At 49.7% G+C, this 19622-nt stretch overlaps 1 protein-coding gene across 2 annotated transcripts in view; it reads right to left on the bottom strand.

Moving 5' to 3' along the window:
* Window positions 1-19622, bottom strand: part of LOC135271865 (germinal-center associated nuclear protein-like) — a 190296-nt gene that overhangs the window by 22887 nt on the left and 147787 nt on the right. Inside the window, exons 2-12 of one of the 2 annotated variants that reach the window (XM_064369885.1) lie at window positions 19408-19473; window positions 17248-17445; window positions 16087-16355; window positions 13685-13847; window positions 10008-10168; window positions 8991-9232; window positions 8416-8618; window positions 7221-7321; window positions 4213-4344; window positions 3733-3846; window positions 2687-2839 (exon numbers count right to left, since the gene is read on the bottom strand). In XM_064369885.1, the coding sequence (XP_064225955.1) occupies window positions 2687-2839; window positions 3733-3846; window positions 4213-4344; window positions 7221-7321; window positions 8416-8618; window positions 8991-9232; window positions 10008-10168; window positions 13685-13847; window positions 16087-16355; window positions 17248-17445; window positions 19408-19464 (1793 nt within the window). In that variant the 5' untranslated portion in view covers window positions 19465-19473. Of the gene's footprint in view, window positions 1-2686; window positions 2840-3732; window positions 3847-4212; window positions 4345-7220; window positions 7322-8415; window positions 8619-8990; window positions 9233-10007; window positions 10169-13684; window positions 13848-16086; window positions 16356-17247; window positions 17446-19407; window positions 19548-19622 lie in introns of both variants that reach the window. The other variant, XM_064369884.1, reaches the window with a different exon arrangement.

Here is a 19622-nt window from a genome sequence, read left to right as displayed (position 1 = left end):
CACAAGAACACATCGTCACTGAGTGTTTTCAAGGTCTTCAAACCAATAAACAAACTGGAGTTAAAACGCAGGCATGTTGCTGACTTGGCCAACAAGAAATAAATAAATAAATAAATAAATAAATAAATAAATAAATAAACAAACAAACAAACAAACAAACACACACAACTCGGGCATGGGGAAGGAATGACATCAAATGAGTGTGGTGAGCGACGAAACTACTGGATGTAAGAACTAACGCCGAATGCGCTTTGGAGGCCGACTTGGCAGAGAAAGCTGCCCAGGTGCCATGGCAAGAAACTGAAGGCACATCTGTCCCAGCATCATAAATGATTACTTAGACATAGCAGTGATATCAAACATAATTAACTACATAGTCAATCTTATTACATTATTATTCTCTATTATTAACTTTCCCTTTAGTATTACAGTGTAGGACCGTTTTTAGCCTTATACTATAGAAATAACAGGGTAGAACATAACTAGGAACTGAAGGGACATTGTGAGAAGTGATCAGGAGGCGAGAGTAAAAGCCTTGCGGTAGCGCCAGTGCCTGGGGAGGCGCCCGTTACTTAGCAGGCCGTGAGGGGCACTTTCCCTCTCACTGAGGAGTTCAGAGAAAACTCTGCTCTGCCGGCTCTTAAGGAAGGTCTGACACTAGCCAGCCTGCCAACGGACATCAGGGGCTTAAACCCTCTCCGTGGTGCTGTGCTCCGACGGTCACTGTCCTTGTCCACTTTCATGGTCCACTTTCCCACCCGATGCTCTCTTGTAAATTCTTAGAATAGAGGACTCCTAAAAGCCTTTGATCCCTCTGATAAGTGCATCGAAAGATACTGACCTATGTGCCTCCCCTCCTTGCAGCAGCTACCTGAGGGAGGGCCCTCTGTGCTGTACCCACGTGACCCGCTGAACTGCGCCCATGTGGCCCCCCATATTTTAAGAAAGTGATTTGCTTGACCCCTAGCAATCATGTCAGATAATTCCCTCTCCGGCCCTGTCCCCCTGCCTTGTATACAATAAATGTCAGTGAGTCCAGGCATTCGGGGCCACTGCTGGACTCCACCCCCTGGTAGCAGTGGTCCCCTGGGCCCAGCTGAATTCTTATCTCTGTGTCCTTGTGTCTTTCTCTTCTACGATCTATCGTCACTGCACACAAAAGAATACCCACAAGACCCTGTGGGGCTGCACCCTGCAGAGAGAGATCTAAGATACATGCGCCTGGCCGGGCTCGGTGGCTCACGCCTGTAATCCTAGCACTTTGGGAGGCCAAGGTGGGCAGAATGCCTGAGCTCAAGAGTCTGAGACCACCCGGGCAACACAGTGAAACACATCTCTACTAAAATACAAAAAATTAGACGGCTTTGGTGGCAGGTGCCTGTGGTCCCAGCTACTCAGGAGGCTAAGGCAGGAGAATCACTTAAACCCGAGAGGTGGAGGTTGAAGTGAGCCGAGATCACGCCACACCACTGCACTCCAGCCTGGGCGACAGAAGGAGACTCTTGTCCAAAAAAAAAAGATATACATACATCCCTTGACCCACAGCCGCCACTGACAGGAATTTATCTCTAGATACACATGCCTGTGTGCAAGCGGGTGAAATGTCTGTACAAGGAGAGTCACTGTGACACTCTTTGCCAGAGCTAAAAGGAGAGCCACATCAAAGTCCAGCAACCAAGGACGAGGAAGGTCATTACTGGTACATTCTCGCACTGACCTCAACACCACTGGCAATGCTGAGAGCTCAACATGCTGCTACAGCCAGTCCTCCACCTCTTATCAGATGCAGCACAGAAAGGCTCAGAGCAAAGCAGGGGTCAGGAGGCCACCTGTGCCGACAGCCACAGGAAAGGACAGAAAGTCTCTGGATAGATTCACAAGCAGCTGCTGTCTCGAACAATGGACAGAGGTCTGTTGTGGAAGGGAGACTCACTTCTCCCCATACTCCCTTCTATACTGTTAGAACTGTCGAGGACACTATTACTTATTTTAAATTTTACTGTGAAATAAATCATACAACACACGGAACACAGATATGCCCCGTTTAAAGATTAATAAATAATCAAGCACCTATGCACTTTCATCCAGTTGAGACGTTGTAACCGTGAGAGGCAGCCCTCCCATTCCCAAAAGTAACCACTATGCTGAGATTATGATCATTATTTTCCTCCTTTTCTTTAGGGTTATACCACTATATAAAAATCCAAACTAAGCGATCTGGTATGAATATACAGTATTTGTATATTCCCTATTAATTGCTTTTTTCCCACCACTCCTGTTTTGAGAATTCACATTTGCTGGTGCACAGAGCCATCATCTGATCTGGCCTGTTCACAGCCATCTCCCAGCATCCAGTGCCGTGGGCAAATGGCAGGCACCCTGTAAGTATCTGCTGAAATACAGAGCAGCCACCACACCCCAATCTAATTCCTGACTTTTCACCTTAGTTTATACTGTGTGTGTGTGTGTGTGTGTGTGTGTGTGTGTGTGTGTGTGTTTCGAACATAATCAAGTATTTCTGAAACCCAATATAATCCAATTAGAGTCCATTTTAGGTATTCATTGCTGTAACATTTTCCCTGATCCTTTCACCACTGAATAAAGGAATTGATGGCTCATACATTTTGAATCTGGTAAAAGACTCTTCCCTGTGTGTGGATTTTGCCTGTAGGGACACAGGACTCACCGCTGCAGATACTTGCAGAAGCACTGAAGCTCCTGGAGTGTCTCCTTTGCAGTCTGGAAGATTTCCTCCACGAGAAACAAGTCCATGAGATGGGCACAGACATCCTCACAGCAACGGGCCATGCGGACCCTCTGGTCTGTCTCTACTGCTTTCCTGAGAAACAGGGCGATCAGCATGGAAGACTGCACTCAGGGCCCACAGACACTGAAGGCTTGCTTTAAAAGTTCAAGAGCTGGCCAGGCACGGTGCTCACGCCTGTAATCCCAGCAGTTTGGGAGGCCTAGGCGGGCGGATGACCTGAGGTCGAGAGTTCCAGATCAGCCTGGCCAACATGGAGAAACCCCAGCTCTACTAAAAATACAAAATTAGCCAGGCGTGGTGGCATGGGCCTGTGGTCCCAGCTATTTGGGAGGCTGAGGCAGGAGAATCGCTTGAACCCGTGAGGCAGAGGTTGCAGTGAGCTGAGATCACACCACTGCACTCCAGCCTTGTGACAGAGTGAGGACTCTGTCTCAAGAAAAAAAAAAAGAAAGAAAGAAACCTTTATCTTAATAAAAGAGTCAGAACTTTTAATTAATTATTTTAGAGACAGAGTCTCACTACGCTGCCCAGGCTGCAGCACGGTGGCCATCTGCAGGTGAAATCACTGCACACTACCTGGACCTTCCGAGCTTAAGTGATCTTCACACCTCAGTCTCGGGAGCTGGGACTACAGATGCCTGGCTTAGAATTTGTGAATGACCATGCAGACAACCGACCAGAAAATCTTCTCATCAGCAGTATCTGACACCTGCAACTGGAAGTGTGTCAAATATCTGATAAATGCCAGTGGCTACTAAGGATGGCTGACGCTGGTCATGTGGTGGTAACCCTTGTATAAAAGAGAATTTTTTGTAATAAAATTCTCTTTGTCGAATGTCTATCAAATACATTTGGTCACAAAATCAAAGCTTAAACAAGAAAGCACATTTCCAATAGCCCATCCTCAGTGGCTCGAGACACAGCCTCAGTCTCCTGGCACAGCAAGGCACCAGTGTCTCACTTACTTCAACTCATGAGAGCACGTTTCCCTCACAAACTCCATCATCACCCGTTCCATCAGCTCTGCAGCCAGGCCCTGGCTCAGCTCAGTTAACGCCAGCTCTCTCTCCCGTTTCAACCTACAAGGAAGAGAATACACAAGGGTAATGTTTCAGAATAAAAATAAGCGCTGCTTGGTCTACTCCCCAGCCGTGCAGACAGGGACGGAGCTGTGCTGCCTGAGCCAGGAGGCCACCCCGACTCCAGCTCCCGACACCACCTCCCTGCCCCTGCCTTTCCTGGCTGGGGAAGGCCACTGCTCACAGGTAGGTATGGCCTGGGGACCTCCACCCACTCCCTGGGCTCCAGTGTATGAGGGCACTGAGAGGGTCAGCAGGGGCTGAATGGCAGCACAGTGCACAAGAGCAAGGGCTTCCCGGCCAGGGTCCATTCTCTCCTGGTCCACACACATCTCCTGTCCTGCTGCATGGACACGACACACCGACCTTTCCTCTTCGGCCCGCTGCCTCTCCTGCTCTCTTCGCTCCCTTTCCTTAGTCACTTCTTCAGCTGCAATGTGCCTCAAAATGCCTGTGGTTGCAGCTGTTAACAAATCCTCCACAGCAGCATTAGAAACACTACACAGAGCAAAGGGGGTAGCATTCAAAGTCAGAGTAAAAAAGCCACGTCAGTAAGTGTCTAATATTGACAAGGAAAAAAACACACAGCTTGAGTATCCCTAATCCAAAAATCTGAAATCCAAAATGCTCCAAAATCTGAAACTTTTTGAGCACAGCATGACATGCTTTTCAAAGGAAATGCTCATTGAATCATTTTAGAATTCAGATTTTTAGGTAGGAGATACTCAACCAGTAGATATAATACAAATATTCCAAAATCCAAAAGTATCTGTCATCTAAAACACTGTCGTCCCAGCGTTTTGGATACGGGATAGCAGCCTGTGCGTGTCTGGCTGTCAGCATACAAACTAAGCCCACTGTTAGAAACACACCATCTACCAAAACAGACTCGTGAAGAAACAGAAAAATCTCAGCAGTCCTGTAACTAGTAAGGAGATTTCCAAACAAAGCAAAGTGTAAGACCAGAAGGTTTCACTGGTAAATTCTATCGAACACTTAGGAAAAACTAACACCAATCTTTCTCAAACCCTTTCAAAAACTGAGGGGGAGGGAACATTTACTAACTCATTTTATGAGGCCAGCATTGCCCTAATACCAAAGACAGACCAGAGACACTAGAGGAAAGCTAGACACTGGCCAGGCACGTGGCTCACGCCTATAATCCCAGCATTTTGGGAGGCTGAGGTGGGAGGACTGCTTGAACCCAGGAGTTTAAGACTAACCTGGGCAACACAGGGAGACCTCATCTCTACAAAAAAATAAAAACTTAGCCAGGTTATAGTGGCACGCGCCTGTGGTCCTAGTCACTTGGGAGGCTGAGGTGGGAGGATGGCTTCGCCTAGAAGATCAAGGCTGCAGCTAGCTGTGATTGTGCTTCCGCACTCTGGCCTTGGCGACAAAGTAAGACCCTGGCTCAAAAAAAAAAAGGAATAAAGAGGAAAACTACAGACCAATATTCCTCACGAATATGGATATAAAAATCCTCAACAAGGCCGAGCATGGTGGCTCACACCTGTAATCGCAGCACTTTGGGAGGCCAAGGTGGGTGGATCACCTGAGGTCAGGAGTTCGAGACCAGTCTGGCCAACATGGTGAAACCCTGTCTCTACTAAAAACACAAACATTAGCCTGGCGTTGGTGGCAAGCAGCTGTAATCCCAGATACTTGGGAGGCTGAGGCAGGAGAATCACTTGAACCTGAGAGATGAAGGCTACAGTAAGCCAAGATTGTGCCACTGCACTCCAGCCTGGGCGACAGAGCAAGACTCCATCTCAAAGAAAAAAACAAATCTTCAACAAATGTTGGGTGCAGTGGCTCACACCTGTAATCTCAACACTTTGAGAGGCTGAGGTCAGGAGTTCAAAGCCAGTCTGTGCAACAAACTGAGACCCAGCCTCTAAAAAATTTAAAACTTGGCCGGGCACAGTGGCTTATGCCTGTAATCCCAGCACTTTGGGAGGCCAAGGCAGTGGATCACCTGAAGTCAGGAGTTCCAGACCAGCCTGGCCAAGCGAGACTCTATCTCAAAAATAAACTAATTAATTAATTAATTTAACCAAGGAAGCAAAAACTTTGTATGGTGAAAACTATAAAACAGTCCTGAAAGAAATTAAGGATGACCTAAATAAATGGAAAGGCATCTGATATTCTCAAATTAGAAGATTTAATATTGTTAAAACAATATTGGCCAGGTGTGGTGGCTCACGCCTGTAATCCCAGTACTTTAAGAGGCTGAAGCAGGCAGATCGCTTGAGGCCAGGAGTTCGAGACCACCCTGGACAACATGGCAAAAGGCATCTCTACAAAATATTAAAAAATTAGCCAGGCATGGTGGTACACATCTGTAATCCTAGCTACTCAGGAAGCTGAGGCAGGAGACTCGATAGAACCCAGGAGGCGGAGGTTGCAGTGAGCTGAGATCGAGCCACTGCATTCCAGCCTGAGCAACAAGGAGAGACTCCATCTCAAAAAAGAAAAAAAAAAGATGACAATACTACCCAAAACAATCTACAGACTCAATGCAATCTCTATCAAAATCCCAACAGCACTTTTTGCAGAAAAAGAAAAACTCATCCTAAAATTCAGATATCTCAGGAGACCCCAAATAACAAAACCATCTTGAACGAGAAGAATAAATGGAGGGGAAATTTTTTTTTTTTTTTGGGACAAAGTCTTGCTCTGTTGCCCAAGCTTGAGTGCAATGGTGCGATCTCGGCTCATGGCAACTTTCGCCTCCTGGGTTCAAGCGATTCTCCTGCTTCAGCCTCCCAAGAAGCTGGGATTACAGGGACCTGCCATCACACCCGGCTACTTTTTTTATTTTTAGTAGAGACAGGGTTTCACCAGGTTGGTCGGGCTGGCTCAAACTCCTGACCTTGTGATCCTCCCACCTTGGCCTCCCTAAGTACTGGGATTACAGGTGAGAGTCACCACACCCGGCTTTTTTTTTTTTTGAGACAGAGTCGTGCTCTGTCACCCAGACTGGAGTACAGTGACACTATCTTGGCTCACTGCAACCCTCCGCCTCCTGAGTTCAAGCGATTCTCCTGCCTCAGCCTCCCAAGTAGCTGGGAGTATAGGTGCCCACCACCACGCCTGGCTAATTTTCATATTTTTAGTACAGATGGGGGTTTCACCATGTTGGCCAGGCTGGTCTTGAACTCCTGACCTCAGGTGATCCACCTGCCTCGGCCTCCCAAAGCACTAGGAATACAGGCATGAGCCACCGGAAAATCTCCATGACACTGTATTTGGCAATGACTTATTGCATCGTGACTCCAAAACACAGGCAACTTTAGTAGAGGAAACTTCTAGAGGACTGGGCGCAGCTCCCCACCGCGAGTAGCAGGAGGGGAGCACCAGATGCCACTCACCCCAGAGCAGCAGCCGCGTAGGCAGCGCCTGCAGAGCCGACTTCCTCACAGTCCCCCTGCAGAGCCTCCTGGATGAGCTCATCCAGCACCTGCTCCAGGTCCTGTGGAGAGACCAGCATGGGGTTGAAGGGAACGTCCCACCCAGGGCAGAAATCCTGGGTAACATGTTGTCACTGACAGTCTGCAGGTATCTGGTGACAAAAGCACATGACCCCTGACACAGGGTCAGCTAGGCTGCTGCAGGAAAAGTGTCCCCTGGCAAACGGAAAGCGGATGGCCACAGAGCACCCTGGCCCAGACATCTCCAATCTACATTGAGCAGCCTCCGCTTCTGTGGCCACTCTTATGCTCCCACTCAGGACTCCCCGATCCCAAGAGGGGCTGGCGCCCAGTGCCTGCCCCTAAGCAGCCAGAGTGGCACAAGCCAGTTCCACAACCATAGAGTTAACAGGCTCTACTCCACAGTAAGGCACTGGTCAGGGGCCAAACCCACCCTGCAGTCACACACATCAAGGGGCACACTCACCCCAGGCCAGGCCCATCAGGGTGCACAGTCACACAGGCCACACACACCAACAAAAACACATCCACCCCAAGGCCACGCCTATCAGACGACACAGCCACCCCAAGCCATGCCCACAGGGGACACACCCACCCAGGCCACACCCATCAGTAGGGACACCCACTCCCAAGTAACACCCAAAGGGGACAAGATCACACCCAACAGTGGGGACACACAACCCCCAGACATGACCACCAGGAAGACACACCCACTCTCAGGCCAGGCATACCGGGGCAGCACCTACCAGGAAGATACATCCACTCCAGGCCACACCCATCGGGGGGGACACCCACCCTCAGCCATGTCCATGAGGGACACACCCACCCCCGCCGGGGGCACACCCACACCTAGGCCATGCCCATGAAGGCGTACAATGCTGCCCATGATCCTGTCAGGAATAGACAGGTGCTGAGTTCAGACACACAGGGGCTCAGGCCAGTGCTGAGAGGAAGCTCCCAAGATGAAGATGGGACTCCAGGCTGGGCCTGGATGGCGGGCCCCAGACCTGCCACCCGAGGCTGGCTGACTCTAGCAAGACCCCTCCCTGGACTCTCTGGAGACCAGGCACCACAGCCCACCCCCCGGAGTGGAGACCAAGGACACTAGTGCACAATGACCTAGAAGAGTCCCTACCTCATCAGAGTACACGGGCATGGGCTCTGGAGGCGGCAGCTCAGGCTGCACAGGGGGCTGGAAGAGGCCTGGCGCCGCGGACATGTTCAGTGCCAGGATGGGAGGCAGAGGCACTGGCGAGGGCGCAGGGGCAGGGAGAGGCTGCGGGAGACCGGGCAGGGGCGCATCTGGCTCTGCGCCACACTCCTCTCCTCTCCCTCCACCTGGAAGGAAACACACAGGAGGAAACGGCGCTGAAGACACAGGGCGCCTGGCACCACGGAGACCAAGGTCTGTGCAGGGACAGCCCCAGGCCACCCACAGTGACCCTGAGAACTGGCCTGCCCTCCTGAAGAGCAGCCACATGGGACACACACCACAGGGGACACGTCCACCTTCAGGTGAAAGACAAGCCCCAGGAGGTGAGGGAGCCAGGAGCCAGGCTTCACGGCCCCTCGGTGCACTCCCAGTGAGCTCTGAGCATGAGGGAGCACCACAGCCCTGGGCCCAAGACAAGACAGATGCTCAGGCTCCTGGGAGGCGTCCTGGCAGGAAAAAGCAGCTAGTCCCCTCACTACGACTGCGGCTTCACTCACCTGCTGTGTCCGAGCCGGGTCTCTGGGTGCCGACGGGCAGCTCTGTGGCCAGGCTCTCCCCAACGTACTTGTTCTGGGAGTTGAAGCTGCACACAGGGGTGTGACGAGGGACGGGGGGCAATGGCCCTCCATTGACAATTTCCCCAATGGACACCGTCAGCTTCCTGGTAATAAACACCGACTTCCTGGTCTTGGATAATCCCTCTGGTTCCAGGAAAGCAGACCGGTTCAGCTCCACACAGCTACCCAGACCACAAGAAGACACCAGAGGGCCGTCACCAGGGAAGAAGGCAGCTTTGCCCTCAGTGCCCCACCGAGTGCTGCAAGCTGTCAGGCGTCCCACAGCCATGTGTAAAGGACAGAAAGCAGAGGCCCAGGTCCCATGGCCACCCGTCCTGGAGCCTCTGTGGTCCCCGGAACCACTGGGCCCAGCGAGTTAACAGACACACGCTGACTCACTCCTGCCTCCTGGCTGGCTCACCCAAAGCCGCCTGTTTTGTGAGGGCAGACCGGGAAGGAGGAGGCAGGCCGGGGGCAGGTGAGGAGGTGCAGGAGGCAGGGTGGGGCCCCAGCAGTGGGTGTGGAGGGTAAGCTGCCGGTGTCTGACAGTGGGTCTCTGAGTCTCATCCTGGTCTTAAAAGACACTCTGCTCAGTAGCAGAGAAGACTCTGGCCTGGCCTGCAGTGCCTCCATCCCAGCTGTCAGAGGTTGCCTGCTGCCAGCTGGCAAAGGCACTCAAGGCAAACAAGAAGCCCTAACTTTTATCTTTAGGTTCGCTGACAACTCATGAAAAGGACTGATTTTCGAGTCAACAAAGAACTTGGTCTGAGCCCTCAATGGGCTGACAGCCAGGGTGTTGGGAACACCCCCAGCTATTCTGAGCCTCGTGTGTTCACCTGTACGGGAGAGGAACACACCTTCTCCAAGCGGGGCAGGCAGGCAGCCCCCCACGGCCCTGTATCAGAATTCGAAAGGAAACAGGAGAGAGGGGCCCGCAGTTCCACGCTCAGCTCTCACCCGTCAGAAATGGTGAGGCCGTGGCAGGTGAGGAAGTCAGTCGCCTCTTCGCAGCCTTGGAACAGCAGCATGCGCACCACGCCATCCAGGGGAAAGATGGCAGATCGCTGTGTGCTCACCGTGTACGCGAAGTTGAGCGCCCGGATGGCATCCTTGCGGATCTGAAAGAAGCAGCCAATCACTGCGGTCTCAGAGAAAGGCCCAATCAGACAAATGCAGTCAGCCTGTGACCACAGGAACGGCCAGCGTGGGGACACGGGCTCCTCCTGGGGCTCAGCCCAGCAGAAGGCGCTCTGGCAACATAGAATGACCCAAGCTTAGAGATCGCAGGTGGGCTGCTCAGTGGCGATGCTCAGGAATGCATGCCAAGTAAACACTCTCACAGAGAAGGATAGGCTGGGAAGTTTTTATTTATAAGAAAAATCAGGAAACAAACTGTCCACCAACAAGGCCAGGTGAATTCAGCTATGCAGCATCCACCGACATGAAGGTGCTGCAGAGGACCCCGGAGACTATGGAATGCCAGGAAGAAATGAATCATGGCATTATAACAAAAGCCTTAAAAAAAAAAGAGGCCAGGTGTGGTGGCTCACGCCTATAATCCCAGCACTTTGGGAGGCCAAGGTAGGAGGATCGCTTGAGCCCAGGACTTCAAGACCAGCCTGGGCAACATAGCTACATCCTATTCTCCACAAAAAATAATTTTTTTTAATTAGTGGGGTATGGTGGCATGCACCTGTGGTCCCAGTAACTAAGGAGGCTGACGTGGGAGGATGGCTTGTGTCCAAGAGGTTGAGGCTGCAGTAAGCCCTGATCACACCACTGCACTCCAGCCTAAGTGACAGAGTGAGAACTAGTCTCCAAAAAAGACAACGGGGCTGCGTGCCGAGGCTCACACCTGTAATCCCAGCACTTTGGGAGACCAGGCGTACCACATGAGGTCAGGAGCTCAACACAAGCCTGGCCAACATGGTGAAACCTGGTCTCTACTCCAACAACAGAAAAATCAGCTGGGTGTGGTGGTGGGAGCCTATATTCCCAGCTACTGGGGAGGCTGAGGCAGGAGAACCACTTCAACCCAGGAGGTGGAGGCTGCAGTGAGCCGAGATGGCGCCACTGCACTACAGCCTGGGTGACAGAGTGAGACTCCATCTCAAAAAAATAAATAAAAATTTAAAACGACAAAGGAAAAACATAAAAATGCTAACAAAAATTACGCTTGGGTGCTGGGGCTTTGGTGACTAAGCTGTTAGTCCTCTTCCAATGTTCTTTAATTCAAGCAATACAGCGTTTGGCCTGTGCCTGGTACTGTCCTTAATGCTGAGAATACAATGGTGAACAATACAAAATCCCTGTCCCCACGTAGCGGACACGCTAGGGAAGAGAACAATGCCACGGAAAACGAGCACAGACAATACACAAAACGGCAATTCAGCGCGGCAAACGGACGGGGAGAAGAGGGAGCGCTGGCAGAGGCCGACTAAGGGCAGCAGCCAGGCCCCGTCTTGCCTCGGGGAGGTGCTGAGTTCAGACACACAGGGGCTCAGGCTGGAGCTGACAGCACCATGCGACTTTGTGAGCGGGAACAGCAGTGGGAACAGCAAGCACAAAGCCTCTGAGCAGGGATGCACGGGGCTGTGGGGACAGGCGGGTGCCTCTGTACACCACTGCTGGTGAAAACGGTTTTTCCAAAGAAAAACACTTGAATCATCTCTTTTGTTTAAAGTTATTAAAAATGGCCAGGCACAGTGGTTCACACATGCAATCCCAGCACTCTGGGAGGCCAAGGCGGGCAGATTACTGAGGTCAGGAGTTCAAGATCAGCCTGGCCAACATGGCAAAACCCCGTCTCTATTAAAAATACAAAAATTAGCTTGGCATGGTGGCACACGCCTGTAATCCCAGCTACTTGGGAGACAGGCTGAGGCAGGAGAATCGCTTGAACCTAGGAGGCAGAGGTTGCAGCGAGCCAAGACTGTGCCAGTGCACTGCAGCCTGGGCAACAGAGTGAGACTCTGTCTCAAAATAAATAAATAAATAAAGTTATTAAAATTGGTCAACATTCTACTAACCATCATCATATATACAGTATTAACTTTAAGTTTCATTTTATCTTTTTTTTGAGAGAGGGTCTCTGTTGCCCAGTAGATCTTGGCTCACCGCAGCCTCAACCTCCCAGGCTCAAGCAATCTTCCCACCTCGGCCTCCTGAGTAACTGGGAATACAGGAGTGTACCACCACACCTGCCCAGCTGTTTTTTTTATTTTTAGTAGAGACGGGGTCTCCCTATGTTGGTCCAGAATTCCTGAGCTCGAGCAATTCTCCCACCTCAGTCTCCCAAGGTGCTGGGATGACAGGTGTGAGCCAAAGCACCCAGCCAGTATTAACTACAAGTGGCAAGTTAAGGAAAAGCTTTTCATTTGCTCCAGAACTTCGGTTGTCTGGCAACCTGCAGACCTGACAACAAGGAGCAAACCTGCAAAAGACTCTCTGACTGCGACATGACTCTGTGTTTAGTCAATTTACAGGAGGCCCTGATGTGTGACCAAAGAAATTATCTGGAGCCAGAGACGGATGGACCTAGGCAGGTCCTGAGGTCTCCCAGGCATCACCGTCCCCACACAGTGGCCACTGCAGGCTTGTGGAAGGGATCTAGGCCACCTCCTTGAACCCACTGCCAGAGTGGGCAGCACAGTGTGCGCGAGGTGAGGCAGTGGGTTCAAGGTGACCCTCTGTAAGGCAGGCGGCGGTCCTGGTCATGTCTACCTGAACTGATACATGGAGGGCCCAGAACGGCAGGTGCCACAAGGGCTGCTCTGTCCTCATCCCCAAGTCCCATGGAACTGAAACGAAAGGACCAAGTGGAAACCCCGAAGACACTGAGTTTCCTCTGTGCAAACCTCAGGAGAGGGACCAGCCTTCCCACTGCTCTGCAGCCCCAGCACACGGCAAAGCACAGACACTGAGGCACCAACTAAAATAAACTTAGCACCATCGGCCTTACTCCAGAAACTTAGATTTAAAACATGAAGAACTTCAAAGTCAGGGATTTTGTGCGTAGATATGACGTTTCTGCTTTTTAGTTAGTTTTCATGGATGATGATAGTGCTGAATTCAAATTGTGTTCTAAAGAGACTTTTTTTTTTTTTTTAGACAGTCTGGCTCTGTCACCCAAGTTAGAATGCAGTGATGCGATCTTGGCTCAGTGCAACCTCCGCCTCCCGGGTTCAAGCGATTCTCCTGCCTCAGCCTCCCGAGTAGCTGGGACTATGGGCACCTGCCACCACACTCAGCTGATTTTTGTATTTTTAGTAGAGACAGGGTTTCACCATATTGGCCAGGATGGTCTTGAATTCCTGACCTTGTGATCTGCCTGCCTTGACCTCCCGAAGTGCTGGGATTATACAGGCATGAGCCACCAAGCCAGGCTGTAAAGAGATTTTTCTTATCTGAACCATAAAACAGTATTTTCCATTGCACAGCCTTTCCGGATGGTGTCCAATGGTGCTAACGCTATTAAACAGGGCAACACTAGAAACTCCTCCGTGGGGCTGCCCCAAGGACGACACAGCCTCAGCCTGAGACCTGCTTGGAAAAGCTTGGAAGAGAAAAGTGTTCGAATAGCACAGGAACAACCTGCTTTCTACCAACTCAGCAAGCACAGCTCATTTACTCACCTGATTAAAGTAACAGTGTAAAAGACAAGCATTCAGGTAAGAAGCTGACTGGACCAGTTTGAAAAATCTCACAAAATTATTACTGTTCAACGCAGCAAAAGCCTGAACAGCAAATTTCACCTCGGAGGAGTTTCTAACAGCAGGATGGAACTGTTGTACTTCTCTGTCAATTAAAGGAGAGAAAAGGGGTTGGAATGTTGTTTTTCATAAGACAAAATTTTCATAAAGATAGCTATAATAAATAACAGATTTCGTTGGCCAGATGCTGTGGCTCATGCCTGTAATCCCAAAACACTGGGAGGCCAAGATGGGAGGATCGTTTGAGCCCAGGAGGTTGAGGCTGCAGTGAGCTAAGATCACATCACTATACTCCATCCTGGGTGACAGAGCAAGATCCTGTCTCAAATAATAACGATATTAGATTTCAACCACACTGAGAAGGAGGGTCTTGCTGGTGAAACATGCCACTAAATTCATAGTTTACTAACTTCAAAGCTACCATGCTTGAGCTGGTTTGATAGACAAAGGTCCCTTTCAAAAATATAATGAACAGAATAAACAAATTCAAGAAGCAGTTTAGCCATCAGTTACCAAAAAGTTACTTTAAAGTAATGCCGACTGCCAGCTGTGCTGGACGGTAAAGTCTAAGAAAACAGAAAACTTAACTCTTTGTTCAGAAATGAATTGATTTTGACTGAATTATTCATGATGGGAAACAAATGCTTATCACAAATAAAAAGACAATACAGCCATTCTCCATAACCAGTTTATCTACATGGCTTAATTTTACTTTTCGTTTTTTTTTTTGGAAACAGAGTCTTGCTCTATCACCCAGGCTGCAGTGCAGTGGCACAATCACGGCTCACTACAGCCTCAACCTCCTGGCCTTAAGCGATCCTCTGATCTCAGCCTCCCAAAGTACTATGAGGCCATGGGCCACCACACCTGGTCTTTTTTTTTTTTTTTTTTAAGAGATAGGGTCTTGCTTTGTCACCCACACTGGAGTGCAGTGGCATGATCACAGCTCATTGTAGCCTTGACCTCCTGGGTTCAAGGGGTCCTCTCACCTCAGCCTCTCCAGTAGCTGGAACTACAGCGGTTTTGTAGAGTAGGGTCTCACTATGTTGCCCAGGCTATACCAGGCTTAATTTTAACATTTAAAATTGGCAGGGCGCGGTGGCACATGCCTGTAATCCTTACACTTTGGGAGGCTGAGGTGGATGGATCACCTGAGGTCAGGAGTTCCAGACCATCCTGGCCAACATGGCAAAACCCCATCTCTACTAAAAATACCAAAAAGTTAGCCAGGCATGGTGGTGTGCACCTGTAATCCCAGCTACTCAGAAGGCTGAGGCAGGAGAATCACTTGAACCTGGGAGGCAGAGGTTGCAGTGAGCCGAAATCCAGCCTGGGTAACAGCGCAGGACTCGGTGTCAAAAATAAAATAAAAATTTAAAATCATTCACACATCTAGATATTCTTCCACACAGTTCTCGAAGAAAATACAAAGCTAAAAAAATGAGTTTCAGCATCAATAGGGGAATTTTAGAACTGAAGGGGACACTGCCCACCATGAAGTCCAGCTCAACAACACCACTGCTGGACATGGTGGCTCATGGCTGTCATCCTAGCACTTTGGGAGACTGAGCGGGCAGATCACAAGATCAGGAGTTCAAGACCAGCCTGGCCAACATGGTGAAACCCCGTCTCTACTACAAAATACAAAAATTAGCTGGGCATGGTGACTCGTGCCTGTAATCCCAGCTACTCGGAAGGCTGAGGCAGGAGAATTGCTTGAACCGGGACCCGGGAGGTGGAGGTTGCAGTGAGCCAAGATCGCACCACTGCACTCTAGCCTGGGCTACAGAACGAGACTCCATCTCAAAAAAAATAAAAATAAATAAAACCACCACCACAAGCAGGGGCCAGAGAGCTTGCCAGACCTCTCAATGTCAGATCAGACCAGGGTTTTAAATTCATTCATTCTTACTACCCCATTCTTAGCATTTTTGTTTCACACAATTTTTTTCCTCTCATTTGGATCTTTGACAAAACTATCTGGAAAAAGGGAGCTGCTAACAACCCTGCAGGGCAGCTAGAACTCCCTCTCCTGGTTCACTCACCTGTCTCACTAGGATTCCTTCCTCATGTCTCTCACTGGTGAGGAGAAACAGTTCTCGGAAGCGAGTGTGTGGGGCCTACATCAGATGTGCTGGTCAGGTGCACAACCCCATCACTCTTCCCCCAGCTCAGCTCCGCAGACTGCACAGCGAGACCGAGACTCCTATCCTCCCAACACCTGCTACCAGAGAGAACGCAGCACTATCGCTACTGCCAATCCTGAAAGCTCTCCTCCTGCTTAACGCCTGCCTTTGCAGACAAATTCGGATGTGGAAATTCACCTTAGAATGTCTCCCTTGTTGAGACTGAGCAGAACATTGTAGCCCTGGAACTCCGCTTCGCTGGCACAGAAGACACCCTTGTTTCTCAGGTCCTGGTACATTTCCTTCAGGCTCTGCAGGCACTTGGTCAGGTTCTCATTATTGATCTTGGCATCAAAGGAAGACATGGGCTCCTCACACATGAAGTGGGCACAGTGGATGTGAAATCGGGTGCACTTCTCAATCAGGGACACCGTCAGCGGGTCGCAGAGGTGCTGCTGCGTGATATCCTGGCCACAGGTGAGGGGGAGGATCATACACACATTCCCATGCAGAGAGTCAGCTATGAGAAAGATCATGCTATGACCTCAATTTCTCACATTTCAATGTGTAACAAAGCCCATGATGCACGTTTTAATAGGACTTTGGAGTGATTTAAACAAAAGTACTTGTTTTTTTATTTTTTTGAGACAGGGTCTCGCTCTGTCACCCAGGCTGGAGTGCAGTGGTGCGGTCTTGGCTCACACAACCTCCGCCTCCCGGATTCAAGCAATTCTCCTGGCTCAGCCTCTTGAGTAGAGGACTTTATAGGTGTGTGCCACCATGCCCAGCTAATTTCTTTCTTTCTTTTTTTTTTTTTTTGAGACAGAGTCTAGCTCTGTGATCCAGGCTGGAGTACAATGGCACGACCTCAGCTCACTGCAACCTCCACCTCCCAGGTTCAAGTGATTCTCCTGTCTCAGCCTCCTGAGCAGCTGGGATTGCAGGCACCTGCCACAATCCCAGCTGCTCATTTTTTTAGTAGCGATGGGTTTTCACTGTGTTGGCCAGGCTGGTCTCGAACTCCTGACCTCGTGAGCTGCCCACCACGGCCTTCCAAAGTGCTGGGATTACAGGCATGAGCCGCCATACCTAGCCACACCCAGCTAATTTTTGTATTTTCAGTAGAGACTGAGATTCACCATGTTGGCCAGGCCGGTCTCAAACTTCTGACCTCAGGTGATCCACCCACCTTGGCCTCCTAGAGTGCTGGGATTACAGGTGTGAGCCACTGCACCCTGTCCATAAAGGTATATTTTTGAAACAGATAAAATACGTAACTGAGTAAAATAAAAATAACTATCAGTTTGACTTTGGAATTTGCATGCATTTTTTAGCGTCCAGCTTGGAAGCAGCCAATACCTTCCGTATGCCACGTGTGCGGTTCCACACGAAGTCATACCAGTCCCGCAGGCTGCCCTCCTTCTGGTCCATGATCTGGGTCACCAGGTAATCCATAGTCCTGCTGAGCACTGCCAGGGGCCGCAGCTCGTGGGGCAGAGGCTCCTCCTGATCGGCCGAGGACCGGCTGTACTCTTTCACGGCTGCTGCGTGGTCCACCTAGGGACACGAAGCAGAGATGGGCTGCCCGTGAGAAACACCTTGGGCCAGGCACAGTTATGCCTGAAAATGAGGGAAAATCACATACACACCCACACAGATCAATAGTTGAGAACACATTTTTTTCAACATAAAATTTCTGTTAAAAAGAGACAAAATTCAAAGGCAAAATAAATTGAGAAATTTGATTTGGCAAATACCACAACGAGTTAAGACACGAGTGCGTCACGACAAACAGGAGGAATGTAGGTGAAGGCACATCTGCAAGCTCCAAAGCAGAGACGGGACAGGGAAGGGCCTCGAAGCATTTAACAGGTCTCAGCTCTGCTCACACACCAGCTGAAGTCTACACAGACCAGAAGTGAAACAGAGACAGGCAGTGAGGACTGCTGAGGGCACAGCAGCAGGGGCCAGCTGCCCACCTGGGGCCTGGAGCTGCATCTCCCGCCTCAAAAGGAGGCTGATGACGTGGCCAAGAGGAGACGCAGAGACATCCGCAGGACAAGGCCCTGAGCACGCGCTCTCTGCTGCAGCAGGGGCCCCACACCTGCTGCTGGTCTGGGGACACCGCACTGGGCGAAGGGTGTATAAAGCCACCAGCCACAAAGAGGAGGAGAAGTCCACAAGCAAAATTCACAAAGTGCAAAGGATCTAAATTGGTGCAGCTTCCTGGGGAAACAACTGGGGAAGCTACACGGATAATGTTCGGGAAAGGACAAACCCTCCAATGCAGGAATTAAATTCTCAGGATCTGAACAAAGTAATCTAAACACCAGAGAAACATGACACACAAGATGCCAAACCATATTATTAAAAGAGCTAAAAATTTAGAAACAGCCTATCTACTAATGGTAGAAGTGCAGAGTTTTGACAGAGCTACTAAGAAAATATGCTGTCATTTCTACATGCTCTAGTTCAGCATAACGAAGGAAAATGTTCATGACATAATTTTAAGTGGGAAAGAGACACATAAAATTATATCTAGAATATAATCCTGAATGTGCAAAACTTAAGCATAGAAAAGGATAAGAATGATTGTAAAAAGAAAAAAGCCAGATGTGGTGGCTCACGCCTGTAATTTCAGCACTTTGGGAGGCAGAGGCAGGTGGATCACTTGAGCTTAGGTGTTCAAGACCAGCCTGAGCAACACGGCTGAGACCCCTGAGACCCCATTGCTACAAAAAAATAAAACAATAACTGGGCATGGTGGACCATGCCTGTAATCCCAGCTACTCAGTAAGCTGAGTGGGAAGATCACCTGAGCCTGGTAAGTCGAGGCTACAGTGAGCCATGATTGCACCACTGCTCTCCAGCCTAGGTGAAAGAATAAAATCCTGTCTCCAAATAAATAAATAAATAAATAAATATTTTAAACAACTCGATTTAAAAAAATTTGCATCAGGTCAAGCACGGTGGCTCATGTCTGTAATCCCAGCACTTTGGGAGGCCAAGACGGGTGGATCACTTGAAGTCAGAAGTTCAAGACCAGCCTGACCAACATGGAGAAACCCCGTTTCTACTAAAAATACAAATATGAGCAGGCATGGTGGTGCATGCCTATAATCCCAGCTACTCAGGAGGCTGAGGCAGGAGAATCACCTGAACCTGGGAGGCAGAGGTTGTGGTGAGCTGAGATCACGTCATTGCACTCCTACCTGGGCAATAAGAGTGAAACTCCTTGTAAAAAAAAAATTAAAAAAAAAAAAAAAAGAAAAAAGTGAAACTCTGTCTCAAAAAAAAAAACAACAAAAAACTTGCATCTATATCTTATCACGTATAGGTACCAATTACAGAGTGAACATCTCACGACGCAAGAGAGCTGAATATGATTGTTAAGGGCACAAATACCCAATACCCTCTAAAACAAGCAAACACCTAAATCCAGTATGTACAGAATTACAAAAGAAGCCTCCTCCCCTGCACAGCCTGCCCCCACTCCACGGGGAGACGCAGGGCTCTGACCTGGTCAGTCCCGGGGATCACTTCAAACACGCTCAGCTGGCTTCGGGTCTCCCGCATGTACCGCTCCTTCTCGGGACACATATCCAGGCAGGTCCCAACCAAAGTCCTCGCTTTGTCCAGATCGGTTCTTTTCACCCGAGCTAAATGACGTCAAGTGAAAGGTAAGAACATACCACACGGTTAGCATGAACCTACAGAAGTATGCTCTCATAATG

The sequence above is a fragment of the Aotus nancymaae genome, unplaced genomic scaffold (genome assembly GCF_030222135.1).
Source record: "Aotus nancymaae isolate 86718 unplaced genomic scaffold, 86718_ANA_hifiasm-v0.15.2.pri h1tg000094l, whole genome shotgun sequence".
NCBI classification, from domain to species: domain Eukaryota; kingdom Metazoa; phylum Chordata; class Mammalia; order Primates; family Aotidae; genus Aotus; species Aotus nancymaae.
The sequence above is the reverse complement of the archived record's forward strand: the minus strand, read 5'-3'. Positions and strand labels throughout refer to the sequence as shown.